Here is a 23,188-nt window from a genome sequence, read left to right as displayed (position 1 = left end):
CCCTGATAACCATGATGGGGTGGTCACTGACCTCAAGCCAGACATCCTGGAATGTGAAGTCAAATGGGACTTAGGAAGTCTGAGCAACAACAAAGCTAGTGGAGGTGACAGTATTCCAGTTGAGCTATTCAAAATCTTAAAAGACGATGCAGTAAAAGTGCTACACTCAATATGCCAGCAAATTTGGAAAACTCAACAGTGGCCACAGAATTAGAAAAGGTCAGTTTACATTCTGATCCAAAAAAAGGGCAATGTCAAAGAATGTTCAAACTACTGCACCATTGCACTCATTTCACATGCTAGCAAAGTGATGCTCAAAATGCTAAAAGCTAGGCTCCAGCAGTATGTGGACCGAGAACTACCAGAAGTACTGGCAGGATTTCGAAGAGGGAGAAGAACTAGAGATCAAATTGCCAACATACATTGGATTATGGAGAAAGCTAGGGAGTTCCAGAAAAACATCTACATCTGCTTCATTGACTATGCTAAAGCCTTTGATTGTGTGGATCACAACAAATTGTGGCAAGTTCTTAAAGAGATGGGAGTACCAGACCATCTTATTTGACGCTTGAGAAACCTTTATGTGGAACTGGACACGGAACCACTGATTGGTTCAAAATTGAGAAAGGAGTTCGGCAAGGCTGTATACTGTCATCCTGCCTATTTAACCTATATACAGAGCACATCATGAGAAAGGCGGGGCTGGATGAATCACCAACTGGAATTAAGATTGCAGGAAGAAATATCAACAACCTCAGATATGCAGATGATACCACTCAAAGGATTGAGGCTTTTGAATTGTGGTGTTGGAAGAGACTTCTGCGAGTCCCTTGGACTGCAGGGCAATCAAACCTATCAGTCCTAGAGGAGATCAATGCTGACTGCTCTTTAGAAGGCCAGATACTGAAGATGAAACTCAAATACTTTGGCCACCTAATGAGAAGGAAGGACTCCCTGGAGAAGAGCCTAATGCTGGGAACAATAGATGGCAAAAGAAGAAGGGGACAGCAGAGGATGAGGTGGCTAGGTGGAGTCCCTGAAGCAGTTGGTGTGAGCTTAAGTGGACTCGGGGGATGGTGGAGGACAGGAAGGCCTGGAGAAATGTTGTCCATGGGGTCACGATGGGTTGGACATGACTTCACGACTAACAACAACAACTAGTTAAAAATATTAAAAAATAGAAAATGCAACAACTAGAGTAAGACATATTAAAAACATAACAAAACCAAAAATACAGAAAGATTAACAAGCTACTTGAAAACCTAGTTATTGTTAAATCATTATATTTTGGATAGCTTAAGAACATTTTCTTTCAGCAAACATTTTTACTTATTTAAACCTTAAGCTGAGCCTTTCTAAGGCTATAGTTCATTGTTCTGTTACCTTTTATTTTATTTGTTTTTAATTGTTCAGTTGCTATACTGTTATAGCCATTTTTATATATTGTGCATATATAACACAGAAAAACAAGGTATGTACTTTATAATAAATCATAGGGCATTTGCTGAGACCAAATAATCCCATGTGATACTAAATGAGGGAGAATCCTAAGGTCCATGTCCACTGGGTTAATCCTGAACTGAAAAGGTTTAAGTTTACTAAGAAAAAGCTGAATAGGGTATTGTGAACTGTAGGTGGCTAACCTATTTCTGCAGTGGTTCAGTTGCCTGAATGAAAGTTTTAGGAGAGATCTACAAGAAGACTGCCTAAAAGACTCTAAAATTTGGTTAACCCCTTAAAATTCCATTACTTTTCAGATGCTAGAACTGTGTGCAAAATTTATATGAAATTTGTTTTACTTGATAAAGTGTTTTTTGTAACTGATGCAACCAGAGAAGTCCAAGAAACATCTTTATTTATATCACTTAATTTTCACTGTTATACTGGTTTTCCCACGCTAGCTGCTACATTTAACTTACATAGGTGTCAGATTTAATTCTTAACAAGTTTATAGATAGAATCTACATTATGTCAGTTCGGTATCAAAAGATCTAAATTGGATTAAGTATAGACATGAAATACATCTACGTTTTAAATGAAGTTGAGTATAGAGTATTAGGAAAAAGTGATATTCAACTTGTTCTAGCCCAATCTTATGGAATTCCTTAAGAAATGCCACTGCCAGCCAGGCTTCAGTTCAAAGTGCAGTTTCTCACTCTCCTCCATTATGCATCAAACATATGATGTAAGGAGGTATTTCACAGAATGGTACAGCATCCTGATTTGGATTATTTCCACTAAAGAAGGAGGGGCACAAGCAAATGTTTGTGTGGAGTTGCCTGGTTCACCGTACATATCTGAATGGTGGATGGAAGTGGGGTAAACTTGCTTCTCCTCCAAATAATGAGTGTCAAACCAGTGAATATCTGAATGGGGGCACAACTTGAAAAACACCTTTCACCATAGTAGTTTTGTAAGGTTTGTTTGGGGGACTTTTTGTGGTGGCTGAAAAATGCTTTACCTGACCTAAACCCTGCATTCCTATTTCATATTTCTTGTTTCCTTGGCCACTTATAGGGATTAGAATGGTTCAGATTTGTATGTTTCTATTAAAAATTTACATTGTGCAAACATTTATAAATTGATATGTTTAAATGTTATTTAAAGTACCTGATACTGTTTGAAGGTGGAATAAAAAGAAAGGTGGAAGAAATTAAATATATATGGATCAAAGATGAGCAAGGCCTGGAAAAATGGGCCATCCTTTGTACATTTGTCCACATAAGTGACAATATGAGCAGACTTGCATGACATGGGAAGCCATGGTGAAGTCTTACTGCTGTGGGTCTGTTGTGTATCCAGACCCAGTTGTGGAGTTCTTGCATGTTAGGATTAGTTATCAGAAATAACAGATAGAATCAAAGATCTGTTCTAAGGTTTCCATGCTTCAGTGTGGCTTCTCCAATCATCCAGACCTGAGATCATCATTTTACCATTGTTGGTATGGGACCACCGGCTTGTAATTTTCAGAATCTTCCCTGGATTCTTTTTAAAGAATTGGTGTGACATTGGCCGTTTCTGAATTCTCTGGTACAAGGGCAAAGGAACATGTTAAATATTTTGGTAAGAAGGTCAGTGATTTGATGTTTGAGTTCTTTGAAAACCCTAGAACAGACCATTACTTACTTTATTTCCATTGACTGAACAACATGTCCACTCTTCTGTTTATTTTTGGTAGCAGACACGGTGCAAAAATACATGGTTGGGGAAGGGTAGACTAAGTTGTTTATTAACGTTTAATAACAATTTCTGCAGGGTCTGGAGTGGCTGGGAAGTCCTGCATGCATGGAGGAACACTCAGGAGGAAGAAGTAGGGAAACGTTCAGGAGGATGTTGCTGCTGTGCAAAAGCAATAGGAAAGGAAATGGATTTTGCTAGAGGCAGCTGTGGGGATTTGTGGTGAGGCTAGGAGAATAAAGCAGGGGACTGGGAATGTGTAAACATAGGATTGTTTGAAAGGTAAGTTTGGGCAAAAATTTGCACACAATGGAAACAATGCAGGGTTGTTTACTGTGTTATGTGAACCCAGCCATTGTGTTACAGAACCCTAATGGAAGTCACATTGTGGAAAAGGGCAATTTGGACAGAACCTCAGCTAGCTGGAATTAATTTCAGGAAAAGTATCATGGAATCATGGAATAGTAGAGTTAGGAAGGGGCCATGAAAGCAATTGGGCCCAACTTCCTGCTGTCACAGGCCACCAATTTACACTATCTCACTCAGATGGCTGTCCAGTTTCTTTTTGAATGTCTCTAGTGTGGGAGAGCCCACCACCTCTCTAGGCAGCTGGTTCCACTGCTGTATAGCTCTGACAGTGAGGAAACTTTTCTTGATATCTCTCCTGAATCTGGGTTGTTGAAACTTGAATTGATTATTCCATGTCCTATACTCTGGTATCAGTGAAAAGAGATCTTGACCTTCCTCTTTATGACAGCCTTTGAGGACCTTATAAAGGAGATGTGTTCCATATGTCTGAAGGTATGTCTTAGGGACTCCATGCTGTCCATAAGTTTAGTTCTCTCTTTATATTTTTTTAGCAAGCAAATGGAAGGTAACAGTTTTGACGAGTGACCAGCCATCTGCAGGTACCAGCTCTCAAGTTTATATTACATTATATGGGAATCGATGTAATTCTGGAGCTATCTTTCTATATGGAGAGGAGAAGAAGGTGTTTGAAAGAGGAAGCACAGATACCTTTATAGTAAGTAATAAATATGGAAAAAAATGTTTTACTGCAGTATCATATGATGAAAAACATATCTGGGGCACAACATCTTTGTGAAGCACACCTGTCATTTGTTTAATGATACTTGTGGAACACATTTCATTTATTCTCTCTCTACCTGTTTGGATTGGGAAACACAATCAATGGTGTCCATTTTCCCCATGAGACTGTGGCCTGCCCCACCCCGCTGCAAACAAAAATTATTAACTAACTTCTACAATAAAAAGATAAATCAACAAAAAGGAAAAAAGGAAAAGCTTATAATACAGATAAATTGAATTATATAAATCAATCATAGCAATTAATAATTAAATTATACAATACTAAACACTTTCTAAGGCTGCCACAACAATCAGGTTGATTTATATGGTCAACATTATCAAATTATATTCATTGTAACTGTCACATTGATTTTGTGAAATAGATTTCACAGATTAGCTATAATGGACAGTTATAATTTATCCTGCGAATACAGTTCTTATCAGTAAAGGCACCTTTAAATCCATTTGACAGATCTGCACAGAAGACATAGGTGATACCTACAAAATACGGATAGGGCACAATAACTCTGGGGAAACCCCTGCCTGGCACTGCAAAGAGGTAAGATGTGCTAGTCTTTTAAAATCTTATAAAATTCTGCCTCAACATTTAGTAAAGCACAAATGTGCAGCTTCACCAAATCATATCATGTATATCACCGAATAAAATGAACTCTAATAAACAGGATTTTATGTTTGATGTAAGGATTTTATGTTTGATATCCCAATGGGATAGTAAGTTACAGGCTCAAGATTTACAGGCATCAAGCTTCCAAAGATTCACACATCTTACTGACACAAAAGAACCATTCCACTACTTTAGAATGCAGCATGAACAGTGACCCTCACATTTAGTATTTGAACTTAGACTTTAGAAATCTATTTAATCAGAACAAACTGTATCAGCATCAGAATCTGGTTCATTCTTGTAAAGATGCCATGGTAATCTAGACTTGGTTGCTTGCATTTCAGGTGCAATTACACAATCTTGTAACAGGGGAACAGTTCAGTTTCCCTGTTGATAGATGGCTGGCACGAAACCAGGATGATGGTGATATCTGTCAGGAACTTCCTGTTTCATACCAGGGACAGCCCCTTCATCCAGGTAAGAAATATAAAATAACGACACTATTTTAAGACAGAATGGTTTTCACTAGGAATTTTATAAGCATCAGTTTGGGTATAGGAAATGTTTAGTAGGAAATCAAGGATAATTTATATCATAATTAGAGATTAATTCTGAAGTAGCTAATCCACATATACAATACATTAGAGTAATCCTACAGGAAGCTTGACTGTGAATTACTTTAACCAGAAATAATCATAGCTAGAAAATTCATAGTCATTGAAGGAGCTACGCCTTCACTGCAAATCACTCTCTAGCTATGTGCTTGCTCTTACAAGAAAAGTACGATCCTATCTAAAACTGCCTATGTATCCAGTTTCCAGACATAAGAACCACCTACTCACAGGTGTTGCTAGTATGCATTTGAGTGCTGTACTTAGATTCAGTGTAGAAAATGCTGTTACATAAATAATAGTATGTTTGTAAAAGCCTGTCTTCAATTATTCTCAGTGACAGTGTATGAAATACATGTGGTAACTGGTGATCTATGGGATGCTGGAACAGAAGCTGATGTCTACATTGTTATATATGGCGATAAAGGTGACACAGGATCCCGGCAGCTCCTTAGGTCAAAGAAACCTAGGAAATATGCAAAAGGACAGGTGAGTGAGTTAAATCGACAAGAGTGGAAGACCGGTGTCCCCAGACAGAAGAGAAAGTATGCTCATATGCCTGAAGAAATATTTATTATGCTTAATCTACTTCAGAAAGGACTTTCCTTCTTCAGGGACCACTTATCTTTTTCCATATGTGTCACAAAGCATATTTCCAATGCTGTTTTTGCCTTAAGCTCCATTTTAAGGTAGAAAGATTGAAAAGATGAAAAAAAAAATCTTTTGCTTTGGGATGAATTAAACCAGTAACTTTACATGTTTTCAAATACTTCCCCAACCTTACAAAATTTTTGTTGCCAATATTTTTACAAGTTTATTAATGTGATCAAAAGGGATAGAGTTTTTAAAAATAACTTGTATGCTCATTCAGAGCATTAAGGCATTTCTGACAATATGCTAGGACATTTAAAAATAGTGCATCAGTAATTATTCATTTTCACCAATGGTATAACTACTACTTGTATCACAAATAAATTTGATCAGTGAAGACTTGGTACCAGCTGTATCATTCTCAAATATAAGTTAAAGAAGAATTATGTCAAAGTCAAGACCCTACCAACCTTGGCTCAGACACTTAACTAATTTGGAGGCATTTCCAATGTATCTCTTGTTTTGGAAACTTGTGGGTTTCATAAGTTTCTCTCTGGTAGGGAAATGGGAGATGGATAGCCTTGAAGGTAGTTGGGGATACATGGTCTTTTTCTTTAATTCTGTGCAATTGTGCAAGGCATGGGAAACTGGCATTTTCTCGGTTGAAGATGCTAGTTGCACATTCAGGGCTAGGTGGCCCTTTTGACAGTGTCATGATGTTCTTTCACTTTGAGTTTTAATCTAAACTCTAAAGGAGTTACCCATGGTGATGACCTCATCCACCAATTTGGCTCAACACCATGGATAGCTCTTTAAAAGTTTACACTACAACCTGGATGGTTCCCCATTTACATTGGAGCCTTCAGACTGTATTGTTTATATGGTTACATCTCTTTTAGCAAGGACAGGCAAGTTCTGGCCTTCCGGATGTTTTGGCCTCTAATGTCCATCATTCTTCAGCCCTTTTCAGCTTATCCAGTGCTGAAGAGAGATGTAGGCCAAACACTTCTCTCCTGCTTTAGAGCAAGGGATTTAATCTAGTGTTTAAATCTAGATCTTATGGATTCAAAGGTATATCAGGGATGCATCCTAACTCTAATCACATTTTAATTGTTTGATTCCAGACTGATATCTTCACACTTGAAGCTGTGCACCTTGGAAATTTACATAAGATTGTTGTAGGGCACAGTGGACTTGGCGCAGGTCAGAAATCTGAATGTACTTGGTGGATTCAATCTATAAACTTCTGTGGCATGGAAATGGTGATGAATGGCCCCTTCATTGGACTGCTGACTTGTAGAACTACATATATCTTGGGGAAATGACAGCTCCTCTGGCAAACAGGCTCTGTGATATACAAAACAGGCCCACAGTCATTTATGGTTTTTGTGCCAGCATAGATACTCAGTTTTCACACATGCCTGTGTATACATGTTGAACACAACTTTTCAGTTCACTGTAGGGAAAATCTTGTGTTTGAAAGTGTAAATCGATTTTCAGCCTCGTTCCGGGAACTGCAGCATAAAGGAATCAATCTTCTCAGTTATGCTTTGTGCTTGTCAGTAATATACAGTTCTTCCTAACTGGTGCAATCTGTGTTGTGTAACTCATCTCTGACTGGTTAATGATTGGACCATTACTTTTCTGTGCATCTGCAATATGCCATGAAATGACACACTGCCATAGCACTTTATCATTCCAGTTAAAACATTAGCTTTACAACATGGGCTGTGATATCAAATTATTTCTCTGCATGAAATTAATCTATGATTATTTTCTTAAGAACATTATAGACAATAGTGTTCTCTTAATCTGTGGAACAAAGGAATGGGTCATACTCAGGCTCTTCTTTTGATTATTCAGCATTAGCAGGTGAACAGGTGAATAGCTGTCACTGAAAAGTAATGCATTTGAGGTGCATCAGGCAAGGTGTGTTGGCTCTGTGATGGCTCCTGTGTTTGCTGTCATGTGAGGTTGCAGTTAAAGTCATCTGTGCTTGTTCTGGTCTTTAGTTATAGTTTGATCAAAGATGACAAAGGTTCACTATTAAAAGGCATTCTTTTTTTATCATTTCTCCTAGGAAATGGGTGGTTTCTGGAGAAGATTATAGTCAAGGATCCTGTCACTGACTTGGATTATAGCTTCATATGTCACAGGTTTGTGGTGTTTAGAATCTGAAGGACTGTAGCAAGCAGCTCACACCTTTTAGGCTTCTCAACTGGTTCTGTCCATCTAGATGATTGTATGTCCACTACCCATGATCTTCCAACAGCTGAACAATAATTATCAGAATTTGTGCCATTCACCAGAAACTCCTATGTGTGAGTGTGGGCAGAAATTACTTTTCAGTGATTAAAATGCTAAGCGGGGGGTAGCCCAGAGGCACACTGATTCAGTATTGCCTTACCATTTCTTTATCTTTATCATTTCAAGCAGATTCTGGGGCTTATTCCATAGGTTCTGTGAGAAACCCTAACCCTAACCCTTAACCCCCCTGCAACATTTACAGGTTCTCCTTACAACATTACTTCAGCAGGTTCCATATAATTCCTTCTTTTCATAGTTCCTGGAACTTTCATTATAACAGAATATGTGCTACTTCTTTCCTATTGTTTCAGAATGTAAATCAAAATTTGCATATAAAGCAATCAATTGCTATGTATGGCAACACTGCCTATGAAACATATCATATAATGTGTAGCAGCACCCTGGTGTGCTACCAAACATTAGATGTGTCACAGTGTGCCATCCCAGGTGGGTGAAGCTTCTTTCTTCCTCATTGCAGAAAAGAGAAACGGACAGTTCCAATGTTGCTTGTGAGATGCAAAGAGCATCATCCTGGGAACAGGGGAAAACACAACTACTATTCTTTCTATCTTCCTTCTACTTCAGCAGGATAAAAAGCAAAAGCAAGACTTGACTACTTCTTGCAGTGCTTAGCAAATATTTATCCAGAAGTCTTGACATGTCTTAAGGCTTCTGAAAAAGAAAACTATCAAGATCTTAGACAAACATACACAAACACCTTTCTTGCTGCCTTGGGGTATCAGATTCAGGGCCAGATATAATTTTCTTGTATTTATAGTAACAAATCAGTGTGTGTGTGTATGTATGTGTGTGCGTATGCTGATAATAAGCATGCATTTTTCATCCTGTATTGCAAAGCAAGTATTTGTCACTGTTCCATGCTTCATTATATATTCTTGCTACTCCACTAGTTTGCATGATCAAAATAAGCCTCTATGGTTTATTTAAATTGTAGCATTACCAGCTGTGTAAGGTGCATGATTTCCATACTCACATGGCTTGACACATCTTCCAAACCCAGGTGGCATGGCTTGTGGGAGGGAGAAAAATACTCCAATAATCCAGCAACAGCTGATACTTGATTGGAGGATTGTTTCCCCATCCAAACAGCCTCCTATGCTCAGATAATATGGCAACCAAACAATTCAAGTCATTATTTAAATAAGCTTACTTAAAGCCATAGTACCTCATTTTGATCATGTGAACCAGGTCACTGAGTAAGTTCTCCTAAAATGTCAGTATAAAATATTCTTTATAAGTGTATTGGTTTTAAAATAAACCATTTTATCCCCCCTGTGACTAGGGAGCAGATTCTCAAAGAGCATTCCACCAATTATATTTAAGGAGGCACTTAAACGTTACCCCCTCCCCCTCTGCAAAAAAAGAACTATTCCACCAAACAGGAAGACAAGAGGAATCACAGAACTGCATTAAAATGGAATATTGTAATATACATGTGCTGAATCATTAAAGGTGCAGATTACATAGAATCACTCGATATTCTACCATAATGACCAAATTTGACAGAACACAGCTCACTTTGCAGCAGAATTTCTTCAAGGGCCTGCCATCCCCTTCCTTTCTAGGGCTTTTTAATAATTAAGTCAGACTTGACCTGGGATGAATTTATATGATTTTATCTCAGGTCATCCTGTTCAGTTCTCTGCATGTTTATTTGTAAATAATTCCTTGGAATGGTATTCCCAGTAAGGATGCATAGTATTGCAATTTTAAAGGAATGAAGGCCTGTTCATATCCATTAATTTGCTTTAAGTGGAAATATTCATCTTCCTTTATCAATGTATCTGTTCCTCAGATGTGGTTATACAGACAATCCTCTCCCACCCTCAAGACATAAATGGATGCAGACTTCTTTCTTTCTTTCTTTCTTTCTTTCTTTCTTTCTTTCTTTCTTTCTGCCTGCCTGCCTGCCTGCCTGCCTGCCTGCCTGCCTGCCTGCCTGCCTGCCTGCCTGCCTGCCTGCCTTTTTAGCAGACTTGAAGACTATTTCCTTAGTGAGAAGATGAGCTATGCATCAAATAAACAAATACCATGTTATTTATACGACAGGCAGCTTTTTAACTCAGAAAATGGTTTGCTTGTGCATCTGTGTATGCTTTCATTCGTTCGAAGTAGTAGCCACTGCCCATATTGGTTTTACTAACCAAACTTCATGGAAACCAGGAAGTTGCCATATAATTAAAGTTTAAAAACAGAAGCGTATAACGTAATTGTTCTTTTTAAATTGTATTTGCTTTTCTCTCAAGAAGATCTTAAATTCAGTCATGCAATCTTGGTTTTCATGGTTGAAATCTAGACTCTTTTATCACAGAAGAAGAATATATTTTGATTTTGTAGACAGTAGCATTCCAAAATGTTTTCTCATTCATAATACTTTCCCCCTCAAAGGTGGCTTGATCAAGGAGAAGATGATGGCAAGATGGTCAGAGAACTTTATGTTACTGATAACCACACCTTTGCAGGTAGTGAGTATAAACTGGTGGCAGTCAAGGACACTTTATGAAAAGCTGTGGCAGTACATGGTGGATGAGTTCGCAGACTGCCATAAAGTTATTTGCATGCTTTGTCTATCAAAGAAAAGCTTAGAGGAATCTACTGGGGAACAAATTTACAGGAGAGTAGGAAATGTTAGCATCTACTTTACACACTTTACTGAATGTTTGGCCCTTACTTTAGTTTGGTTTTCCTGCCTATGATTGCAATAGGAAGAACAATGGGCATTCTAGGCAGGGTGGTGGTTAACTAGTGGATAATTCAGCACAGTATTGATGGGGTTCCAAAAACAGATCAGGCAGAAATTAGCTGCTTAGCATTCATCTCAATGAAACCAATGGTGTGGAATTAACTATGCAGCTTCTTGGCTTGACCTAATCTGGATTCTCTTAGAGGAATGATGGATTTTTGGATCCAGAAAATCCAAGGCTGTTTTCTCCCTACCTCACCCCAGGACACCACTATTTGGAGCCTATGTCCAGCAGCCTCTTCACCAATAGTAGAGCAGCAAGTACTGGGGGTTTCTGAAATCTTGAGCCCTAGGTAGTGTGACTTCACCACATCCAAAATTTCCTCCAGAACTGCAGAATAGGCTGGCACTTTAAATTTTATTGAAATCACATGGTATTTAAGTGCATAGTTAGCTGCCTAAGTTCCATTGTTTCAAACAAGATGCTTTAATTTTTCTAGATGCATTGATATCTGTTGTGTTTGTATTTTTTCAGGACAAGAACTGGAAACCAAAAGAATGGAAATGGTAGTGCTTTACAGTTGTAAAAGCTATAGCTTGATCATTCTTTCTTGAATTATGCCTTCTTTGTTTCTCCCCATATATGCATATGTATATGTAAGATTTTTCATCCATAAACATTCCCTGTAGATAACCTGCTGGAATTTTGTAGGTTTCCTGAAGAGAGATGCATGTATGCTGTATGCCATAGTCATACAAATTGTCAAAGCAAAAAGCACCTGCCTCAAACTCCTATGAAGGTGCAAAAGGGGAAATGAATGAATCCCAACCCAATTTAAAGACTCCACTTTAAAATATTGGAATTACTATTCCTATCTTTCCAATATTTTGCAGGTCTTTTAGCTAAAGTCATGTCTTTGTTGTATGCTATTTATAGAAGTTGTGCACAAAGGAAATATGCACTCCCTTTAAAAACAAAACAACACAAAATGTAACCCTGAAACAGTAAATACTCCTTAATGTACCTGTGAATTGTTAATGGCTGTCATCAATATTTTAGTTGTTTTATGAGGTGATTATATTTTAGTGGGCAATTGTTTTGGCTGAATTAGACTTTCTTGTAAATTGCCTTGAGTATTTTTTGAGCAAGGTGTTTAAGGATGCAATCTTATGCATGTTTAGACAGAATATGACTGACTGGGATATGTTAGGACTTGTAGGCATTTTTTTCTGTTTAAACCATGCATAAGGTTGCACATTAAGAAAGTAAATAAATTTATAAAAACTGTGATCAGAAAAGCCAAGCATGCCTGCAATTTTCATCCAATTTTGTCAAGAAATAAAATAGTTAATGACGTAGTTTGTATGCCTTGCCAAACTCATGGCAACTCATAATGAGCAGCAGAAATGCTGAGCACCGTTCTGAATATGAAACCACTGATGGGAGTATGTTGTGTTGTCCAAACCCAGCCACTGTTGGTTATGTGAAGATTATAGAACCCCATAGAGCTCTACAACAAATTGACAGTTATGTGATTTTTCTCATATTCAAAATGGCACCTGGCATGCACTGTGGGTCACTGTAGGTGAATAACCCACGGTAAGCCCAGTGTGTAGTACAAATTGGGCCAGCAGCTCTTCATTCAAACCAGAATATAAAAGCATCTGATGCTAACTTTCCAACAACTATTTCTCTGAAATCTGGTCTATTTCATCTCTTCACAAGTGGCTGGATTGCTTACATACTTAATAAAATTCTCTCAAATAGTGCCAAAAATAGTTATTTGTTGATTTTCATTCATAGACAATGGGTGGTATAATAGTTTGGCTTTCTGAATCAAGATGCAAATTCAGTCAGCCAGCTTTTGAGTCAGCCCAAGGCAAATTGGGCTAACTTAATTGGCACATTTCTTCCTCTATATAGTGTTTTGGAAGGCACAATAGCACATTGGCAGGACACAGCTAGGTCTAGGCTTTGGCAACTCCAGCTGAAACTTAGCAAGGCTGGAATTCCTGGACACCTTGGAGAACCTCTGCCAAAAGGCTAGATTAATTTTGTATGAAAACTGTAAAGCAGCTTCACACATTGTTTCCTGTGTTTTGATGCCTTGTCTGTCCATATTTTACTATACATATAGTGGGCAGCAGAAAAGTGGAAATTTCAGAGTGGCAATACACTTCAGTTTTACAACAAGGTGACCCATGGTTTTGTACGCCTCAGCCAAGATGGAATTGTAGATGCCCTTGGTGAAAAGAAAGACAAGCATGGTAACTTTTGGTCAGCTCTTTGTTACTAAAACAGGGTTGCCTAACTTCATTCATGTAAATGCAGAAAAGGGCATGTTTTTGTTTTGTTTTTAGAATATTTAAAGGAAATTGTTCATGATTTCCATATTCTTGTGGGTTTGAAGGCCAGAATAAAATGTTATATTTCATCTATCTAATCTGTGGAATCATATATGCAACAAGCCACATTGGCATTTTGTTTGGATTTTGATAGGCCTGGGGTGACACAGTAATTTGACCAAAATTGTCCTATTGAACATCTGAAGAATAGCTTGAGAAGTAATGTTTAGCGAAGTGGCTTGTCCATCAATTTTATTTCTCTGAGTCATTTTGTTGATTCAACAGCATGTTTATTTGGGAGTAAGCCCATCTGAACTTAGTGGAGGTTACCTCTTTTTAGAAAGAATGCCTAGGATAGAACTGTTAATTTCTGTTCTCCCACCCTAAACAAAAATCCAGTATGAGATGGCTTTCAAATCTTTCAGTCTCCTTTCACATAAAGCCTCTTTGCTGATGGTGCTGGAGTAGAGTAAAAGGCTACTCTTACTTTTAAAAAAAACTAACTTAAAGTCTTAGTAGTTCTAGTTTAAAAGTAGGTTTGGGTATAATGGCATATTGTGATTTAATAATTTTAACAAGCTTGCTTCATCTTTCATTGGGAGGGCATTGAGCATAGCTCCTTTGGAGTAAAATGAGGTGCTGGAAGAATGATTTGCCCACTTTGTAAGAACTTGTCTTTTCTGTAGACATCCAGCTGCTGCTTGCTATGATAGGCTCCATTTGCCTTGCAAAGCAGGCAACCAATTTTTATGGCAGCAGCCATTATGAATTTATCAAAATCCAAAACATACCACAGAATGTGTTTTTATGGGAAACCTGTTATCTTCCTTCAAAAATAATTTTGCCTTATTCTGGAATTATAGCTAACCAAGTTTGAAGTAGGTGAAATGGCTGATAGTCCTGGTCCATTCAGTGTAGCTCTAAGGCCTGAAGTGAGGAGTACAATAGGCAAAATCTGTTTTAAAAGTATCATTTTTGACTCAGAAGTTTTGTGCTGTAAAATTCCCACCGCATGGAGCAGTTAAAGTTTATTAAACTAACATTCATTTAGTTAAAACCACTTAAACTGTCCTTGCTCATTTTCCCTACAAACATGTGGAGGACAGCCCAGAACATATATTCCTGACTGCCTAAATGCTTACAGTTAACCCCACTTCAGAAAATGCCTGAAGAATAATATAATGAAAAGAGATTATGACATTGTGTCCAGGGGGATTTCCCAGAATGATGTAGTGATGGACTTTAGTGTATACTAGTTTTGAGTTCTGGGACTGAAAACAATTTCCAGGTCAACACCCTAGTGAGGTTCAGCAAGAAGAGGTGGAGGCAAGGGGCTATCTGCACCACAGCCTCGATAGGGACAAATTGATCAGAGACTGCTTTGGCACATCAATCCAGTTCACATGCGATGGCTATATGTGAGTCAAACCACCCATAGTTCACTGTGAATGTGCTGGAGCAAGCAAGGAGTACCCCTCCCTGAATTGTTGAAATGTGCAAACCCAGGATTTTAAACCAACAACAAACCATGGGTTAAAAATCTGGGTTATTTAATCCCAACCAATCCTGAGTTTGGTATGTTAATCTGGGGGTCTTCCTGGTTTGTTTTCAGCTGGTGGAAGTGGGCCAACATGCTTGTGAACATGCCAAGAGGAGCCAACATGCTTCCTCACTCATGTTCCCAGGCAGTTTGTCAAGCATGTGTTGTTTGATCATACAAACCAGGCCGTACAGTAGAAAGCGGTAGTGCCCCAGTTAATTCTGCTTACTATGCTACATTGACCTTTACAAGAACAAACTTGTGTATGTCTACCATGGCAAGATACATGAAATCTTGTGCCTGCCCAGAAGTGTGAGATATAAGTTGACTTTTTCATATATCGCAACATGCAGTGGAAAGGTGAAGCAAGTGCATCTTCTATCTCAGATTAAAAATCTGAGATAACAAGCCTGCTTAATACAGTTTTATACTGGGAGAGCTATAACCACAAAATTGATAGGTTTTATATTTTAGTTCTGTGATTGGCAAAACATATCCCAATCTTTTACTTCTACAAAAAGTAAAAACCTTCATGCAGCCTTTGGGTCAAGGCAATAAGAAAAGAATCTAAAATGATGATGATGTATGTCCATCATTTTTTGATGAGGACCTTGACATCTAATGGGTTGTGAGTTGTCCACGATGTGTCCACAGGTGGCTGATAAGGCCAACATGGGCACGGAGTGTTCTGCCATGTCAGGAAGACATGAGTGGGCACCACTGTTGCAACATTTGCAACTCTGGCTTTACAGAGTGCTTGCTTCTCTTGTGCTATTGTTGTCCTTCTGGCTTTAGAAGTTTGGCAGCCTTGGTGGATCAGCATGCACCATGTCGATCGGTCTTGTGCCAGGGTCTTCCAGGAGGTGGTGTTAATAACCAGGGACTTGAGAGAGACTTTCAGCGTGTCTTTGTATCGCTTCTTTTGTCCCCCATGCGATCATTTTCCTTGAGACAGCTCACCATAGAAGAGCTGTTTGGGGATACGGTGGTCTGGAATCCTTGCAACATGGCCTGCCCAGCATGTCTGAGCTTTCATCAGCAGGGTGTGAACTGATGGCAGGCCTGCTCTAGAAAGGACCTCTGTGTCTGGCACCTTGTCCTGCCACCGGATCCTCAAAAGTCTGTGGAGGCAAGTCATGTGGAAGTGGTTCAGTTGCCTAGCTTGTCTCCTGTATACTGTCCAGGTCTCACTGGCATTCATCAGGGTAGTTAGCACTACTGCTTGGTAGACTTTAAGCTTTGTAGCAAGGCTTATTCCACGGCAGTTCCACACTTTGGTCTGCAGTCTGCCGAATGCAGAGCTTGCCTTGGCGATTCTGCAGTTGACCTTGATGTCAATTGTCACTGCGCAGGAAAGGGTGCTGCCAAGGTATATAAATTGGTCCACTGCTTGCAGCTTTTGTCCCTTCACTGTGATGGTGGGCTCTTGCTGTTGGGCTTTCAGAGCTGGCTGATGCATCACTTTGGTTTTCTCTGTGTTGATGAGGAGGCCGGAGTTGTCACATGCTACTGCAAATTTGTCCATGCTGGCTTGCATTTCCTGCTCTGATCCAGCATTCAGGGCACAATCGTCAGCAAAAAGGAGGTCTCGTAGCACAGTCTCCTTTATCTTGGTGACAGCCTGGAGTCTTCGCAAGTTGAACAGTTTCCCATTGGTCCTGTATTTCAGGCTGAATCCCAAGGAGTTATTCTGAAAGGCGTCTGTCAGCATGGCTGAAAACATTATGCTGAACAGGGTTGGTGCCAGAATGCACCCTTGCTTGATGCCATTTGTGACGGGAAAGGCCTCTGAAGCTTCTCCATCGTCCAAAACATGAGCTGTCATGCTGTCATGGAAATGACGTACCATCAGGATAAATCTGTCAGAGCACCCAAACTTCGACATGATGCACCACAGACCTTCACGACTCACAGTGTCAAAAGCCTTGGTGAGGTCCACAAAGATGGTGTACAGTTCACGATTCTGCTCTTAACACTTGTCTTGGAGCTGTTGGGCTGTGAAGATCATGTCCACAGTGCCACACTCTGCGGAAGCCACACTGTGTCTCGGGTAGTAGACCCTGTTCCAGGTGGTCAGTCAGGCGATTCAGCAAGGATCTTGCCTGCGATGGAGAGCAGTGATATTCCTCTATGATTATCACAGACTTGTTGATTTCCTTTCCTCTTGTAGAGGTGCACGATGGACGCGTCTTTCAGTTCCTGAGGAATGGATCCTTGATTCCAGAAGGACTGGAACAGCTGAGTGAGTTTGTCGACAAGCACTGCACCACCTTCCTTATAGACTTCCGCTGGGATTGCATCAGATCCTGGGGCTTTGCCACTGGACAGCTGGCTTATGGCCTGTAGGGTTTCAGGCTTTGATGGTGGGGCATCCAGGCTGTGGTTGATATCCACCTGGGGCATTCTGTCAATTGCCTCATTATTGATGGGGGATGGGCATTTCAATACGGATTGGAAGTGCTCAGCCCAACGCTGTAGAATCAGAGTCTTCTCAGTAATGCACCATCTGAGTCCAGTAGAGGGGAGCTCCCTGAAGGCTGAGGTCTGTACAAGGTTCTGAGGGCTTTGTAGAACTGTTTGGCATCGTTTCTATCAGCAAACTTCTGGATTTCATCTGCTTTGGCACTCAGCCAGGAGTCCTGCATCTTGCGAAGCTTGCTCTGTACAGTCCTGCGAGCGTTGTTGAAGGCATTTTTCTTCGTTGTTGCCAATGGGTCATTCTGATGAGCACGGTGAAGGTGGTGCTTTTTGGCAAGTAAGGCCTTGATCTCTTCATCATTTTCATCAAACCAGTCCTGCTGTTTCCTGTGTGAGAGTCCAAGAACCTTTAGTGCAGAAGAGTGCACAATATCCCGGAAGCATTTCCAGTCCTTCTCAGCATTTTCCTCTAATTGCAGCTCTGAGAGTTGGTTGTCAAGATCTTCTGCTAGTGAAGCTGCTGTGTTGGGGTTCCTCAGTTTACTGACATTGATCTTTTTCGTCATAGCTTTGTTTCCCTGCGGATGTCTCTTAGGCTTGATGTGAAGGCTTAATTTGGAGATGATGAGTCTGTGGTCAGTCCAACAGTCAGCACTCGGCATGGCCTTGGTCACCCTTACATCCTGTCTGTCTTTCCTGCGCATGATGACATAATCAATGAGATGCCGGTGCTTGGAGCGTGGGTGCATCCAGGACGTCTTTTTGCGAGTGGGCAGGCGGAAGATGGTATTAGTGATGATCAGATCATGAGCCGCACATGTCTTCAGTAGTAGTAGCCCATTTCTGTTACATTTGCCAATTCCATTTTTTCCAATGATGCCATCCCAGGCAGAGTGATCGGATCCTACTCTCGTGTTGAAATCGCCAAGTAGAATCAGCCTGTCGGTGTGCTTCACGGATGAGAGTGGGGCATCAAGATCTTCATAAAACTTGTCCTTTACTTCATCTGGATTCGTCATTGTGGGTGCATAGACCCTGATCAGTGTGGCTTGCTTTCCTCTTGGTAGTGGGAGATGCATTGCCATGAGTCGGTTGTTCACACCTTTGGGAAGACTGGCAAGTATGGGGACAAGATGATTCTTAACTGCAAAGCCAACTCCAGATTCACAGCGTTCGTCACTGCTACGTCCACACCAGAAGAATGTGTAACCGCCTCCTGTTTCTGTGAGCTGACCTTCATTGACTAGGCAAGTTTCACACAGGGTCGCAATATTGATGTTAAATCTTGCAAGCTCTCTGGTGACCAGGGCTGTTCTTCTTTTTGGTCAATCTGCTGAGGGGTTGTCTTGAAGCGTGCATACATTCCACGTGCCAATAGTCAGTGGTGTTACCTTGCGTTTGCGTTTTGTTTGCAGTTTTGTTGTTCGACCGCATAAGATGGGATCCCCTCCAGCCACGGTAAGCTGGCCAGGGTTCTGTGAAGCAAACAATATTTAGGGCACCTTTTCTAGCCCCTTCCTCTTGCTACGGAGGTGAGCAGTGCAGTCCTAAAGAGGGCTGCTCAGTTACTAAGGTAGACGCCGAATCCAGCTGTTGCTTCAGTCAGCAAGAAGATGACCATTAGACCTGAGCCGCCTGTGTGCAGGTCCGCGGCTTCAGCTCCCAGTGTATCCACACCTGCTGCTTCGTCGCTCACCCATCGCCACAGGACTTTGAGGCTGAACTGAGGATGTCAAGACTTGCGTGTGGATTGGATTAAAGTGAGGGAGAGGTGCGCATAGTCAGCCTCACTCTCTCTTCCCAGAATCCATCTTGCTGCAGTGGCAGGACAAGAGTCGAGATGGTTGGAGGTGGGCTGGGCGCAGTGGTTGACCAGGGCCTCTTCATGTCTTGCCATGCTCTTAGCGTACCACAACGCTTGCAGAAACCGCCTTCATGACCGTTGGTCCTATTCTAGTAGGTCTCATCCGCTCAATCCGCCAGAGTCTGTCTTCACATGCTTGGGACAGACAAATCCCTATCTCACCGAAGCTCTTGACCCAACGGCTACCTTCCACCTGGCTTGGCCAGCCTGTCGAAGCTGTTGCCCGGGGTGTGGCTGCTGCGCATGCTACAGCTACTGGGAGCCACAGGTGAGAGCTGGGTGACAAGTGGGGACCAAAGGTGGACGAGCTGCCCTAGGAGGACACGACATGCCCCTACACCAGAGGTGCTACCCCTCCCTGATCACCCCATAGTATCTAAAATAAAATACTATGAAACAGCAATGGCCAGGTGGTTGACCTTTTTAACCCCTCTCTCTGAATTTACCAGGTCTTTTTGATGTGGCTGTCAAGAAAGAAAACACATGTGTATTTAAATGCCATCTGATGCCATATCTTGCCCTTGCTCTTTCTCATGGCTCTGTCACTGCAATGGTAGGAAATATTTTCACTGTTACTATTACCTTCTGATTATTTAAAACTGTTCCACAAATGCACTGGAAGCTGAACCTATTTCCAGAAGCTTATGATTAAATCTGATGAATTCTGTATTTTGTATAGTATTAGAATACTACATTGGGAAAAAGTTGCTTGTTTAAAGCTTTGAAATATTAAGAAAAGTGTTTGGGGATGAGATAGAGTAAAATGCATTCTTATCTTCCAAGTGACAATTCTTAGAAACTGCCAAAGAAAAGCCCTCAGCGTTTATCTTCTCAAATTGTATGATGGTATTATGCAATGAATAATGGGAAAAGAGTAATTGACTACTGCATATTTGCTATTTTGGAGCTGCCTGTAAATAACTGATTGGTCACTGTGGAAGCTAGACAGGCCTTTGGTCTGATCCAGCACAGCTCCTTTTAGCTTCCAAATGAAAATGAGGAGCTTGTTTTCACCATTGCGAATAGTAATATTGATTTAATATACAATCACACTGAAGCATAGTTGAATAGCTATTTTGCACCATTTTATGCATTTTTAAGGATCATTTGGCTGGAAATGATGTGGGGAAAATAAAAATACATTCTAAAGCCTTACCTTTGGAGTTACAGTATATTACTAAGCCTCATGATTTTGGTAGTTTTCTTTGGAATCACACAAACTTCTAGTGCTATTCTATCTCTATTATCAAGGATTTGCATAAATCTTGTGATATGCATTATGTAGATAATGTGGAGATATTAGAGTCTCATTGCCAGGAAGTTGAGGATAGAAAGGGATAGAAGAATGAGAGGGTTTCATGAAGCCTTTAACACAGACAAGTTTCTTTGTCTAGAGGTTTTATTGTCAATCTAAAATGCAACCACAGTGGTGCATTTTTATAATACTACATATTAGTACCAGTTATAATTTAGTTAATGCTATGCTCTTAGCTTTCTAGCCAACAGCACCACCCATAAAATCACAGCAATGCCTGTAATGCTGAAGGATTATCCCACAAATCATATTTGCAGGTTTAGCTTCTAATAATGTGTGTTTCATCTTTTAAAAACATAATATAAAGGGATTTTGCTCTTACAAGAAGGTGGAGATAGTTTCACACAGAGACAGGGATAAGTTTCAAATCTTAAATCTGAACTGAACAGCTGGTAGATTTTTATTCCAGAGTCTGAGCTTCTGAACTGCACCCCTGAGTGCAACCTTCTTATTTCTTATTGGTATTTCTGTTTATGTTATTGTTAATAAGGCGGCAGGATAGTATCTGCTTTCTGAATGCTGCACGTTACAGTTCAGGGTGGGAAAATATTTTTAGCTCGAGGGTGAAATTGCAGAATGGGAAGCGTTTCAGAGGGCCACTTTCCATCCATGGGCAGGCACAAAGGCAGCATCTGTGGAGCCAATGTGCTCACTACCATTTTCTAGCTTACTCAGAAGAAAACCAGTGGCCTTGTGTGTGCATGTCCACAACAGCATGCACACAGCAGCACCCCCCCGACACACACACACACACACACACACACACACACACACTATATCTCTTTATATCTTTGGAGTAGGAGAAAACTGCCAATTCAACCCACACACACTGATTGTGAGTTGAATACTGGTCGTCCACTCATCTGAAGCTTATCTGAGAATAATCCTCATGTCATGCAGTTTGCAATATTCAGTATACTTGTGGACAGTAGGTAGCACTTAGATTTTTGAATTATGGATGAGCATCCTGCATCCCCATGGCTTCTACATGGCTGCTGATAGAACTGTGTGCAGGTCCTGTTAGCCCTTTCATATGCACATTGTGTACATGCAGCCAATGTGTTTGACTACAACATCACTTTAATAAATGGGGGGGGGGCTGCCAAAATATTGTGTAATCTCACATAAAGCAATTGTCTGTAGGATGGAACCACATAATACATCCTCAGTGCTATTACAAGGCATATAAGAATCCTAAGGCTTGGACTGATGTGCTTGTACCCTATAACTATGATTGCTCCAGGCAGCATGAGCCAGCTCTGTAATACATATGTAACTAACAATTAGATGTCTTTGACCAATTCTTGCTGTTAAAGTATCAGGTGAGAAACCTTCCTGAGTTGTAAAGTTTACTAGATGTGAGGTATTTTCACCCACTTATAACTCTTCAATAGTTATAATTATGACTTTGGTTTTTTTTCAATAAAAAGCCATCAGAGTGGTTTATATAAAATTCGTAAATATAATGGACTTATTTCTTTAAAGTCAGAAGTCTGGGTAAATTTATGCAACACCAGCCATCTTACCCTCACCACACATAGCCTTTTCAAAGGAGGTATTACTATTATCATCAATGTAGCACATACTTTGTATTTTTAAGTGCATCATCCAAGAATTACCTTCAGTAAATTCCTAATTAGGTTCAGCAAATGCTAAGACAACCTGGTTTTGGAAGGCAACGTTCTCATCTCTCAAGAAATTATTTAGATGCTTCACATTTCCAGACAGCACAATATTAGACCATGTAAATCCTGCCGCTTTCAGCAGCTTGGGCATACAAGCATGCAGCCAAAAGAAGCAAATGTCTACATAGCAGGCTGATTTTCAGTGTCAAGAATAGTGTGCTTCTGGCACCACAAGGTGACAAATAGTTATGCAAAAGTCCATTGCCATGACCTGATATCAGGAAGTCCAGTTGTTCATTGGGCTGTTTCATTCCATTTTGCCTTTGCTAGGACCACAGCGATATCCACTGTGAGCTGTGCGTTCATGTTCAACCAAATCGCTGCACAGTGCTGGAATCTGTCCAGAACCCTGGCCAGACTATTACTTTCAACCTGCAAGGCACAGTAGCTGATGATACCACAGGTTATGCTGGACTAACAAAGGAGTTTATTGTTCATGTTAAGGTAAGACTGGAGATGACATAAGGCCCTGTAATCAGGTTTGATCAGGTTTCAAAAGATGCGAAAGGGATCTCCACCCACTAGGTGGAGCTGAAGACTGCAATTGCAACTTAACACTATGAAATCACTTGATTAGCCTTGTAGGAGAAAATGCTTTTATTGCATTTGTGGTCCTATATCGTTCTGCGGAAGCCATGCAAAATGTAGATGAGGTTGTGTGCAACATTTCAGAACATGGAGGAGAGTTCAGTTTAAGTTTAACCACTCTATTCACCACTCTGTGAATAACCAATATTGTTGAAAATAATGTTTGTTGGGTTGTTGAAAAACACATGCTAGGCCTAACAGGTGTTCAAGCTCATGATAGGTATTTCCTGCCCCTTCAGGAGCTATCCCAAGGGACAAGGAGACTAAAACCACCCTCTGTCCTTCCCTCACTGCAATTGCAAGGTCTTTTGTGCTTGTTGCAGCTTCC

At 40.4% G+C, this 23,188-nt stretch overlaps 1 protein-coding gene across 1 annotated transcript in view; it reads left to right on the top strand.

Annotated features, from left to right (window-relative positions):
* RP1 (RP1 axonemal microtubule associated) overlaps positions 1-23,188 on the top strand; it is a 211,587-nt gene that overhangs the window by 29,318 nt on the left and 159,081 nt on the right. Inside the window, exons 3-13 of the mRNA XM_044424207.1 lie at positions 4,038-4,201; positions 4,739-4,825; positions 5,236-5,368; positions 5,840-5,991; positions 7,218-7,296; positions 8,174-8,249; positions 10,810-10,886; positions 11,640-11,671; positions 13,243-13,372; positions 19,722-19,825; positions 22,543-22,716. Of these exons, the coding sequence (XP_044280142.1) occupies positions 4,038-4,201; positions 4,739-4,825; positions 5,236-5,368; positions 5,840-5,991; positions 7,218-7,296; positions 8,174-8,249; positions 10,810-10,886; positions 11,640-11,671; positions 13,243-13,372; positions 19,722-19,825; positions 22,543-22,716 (1,208 nt within the window). The remainder of the gene's footprint in view (positions 1-4,037; positions 4,202-4,738; positions 4,826-5,235; positions 5,369-5,839; positions 5,992-7,217; positions 7,297-8,173; positions 8,250-10,809; positions 10,887-11,639; positions 11,672-13,242; positions 13,373-19,721; positions 19,826-22,542; positions 22,717-23,188) is intronic.

The sequence above is a fragment of the Varanus komodoensis genome, unplaced genomic scaffold (assembly GCF_004798865.1).
Source record: "Varanus komodoensis strain SLA01 unplaced genomic scaffold, ASM479886v1 scaffold14_1, whole genome shotgun sequence".
In the NCBI taxonomy this organism is placed as follows: Eukaryota; Metazoa; Chordata; class Lepidosauria; order Squamata; family Varanidae; genus Varanus; species Varanus komodoensis.
Note: the sequence above shows the minus strand (reverse complement) of the source record. Positions and strands in the feature narration are given on the sequence as shown.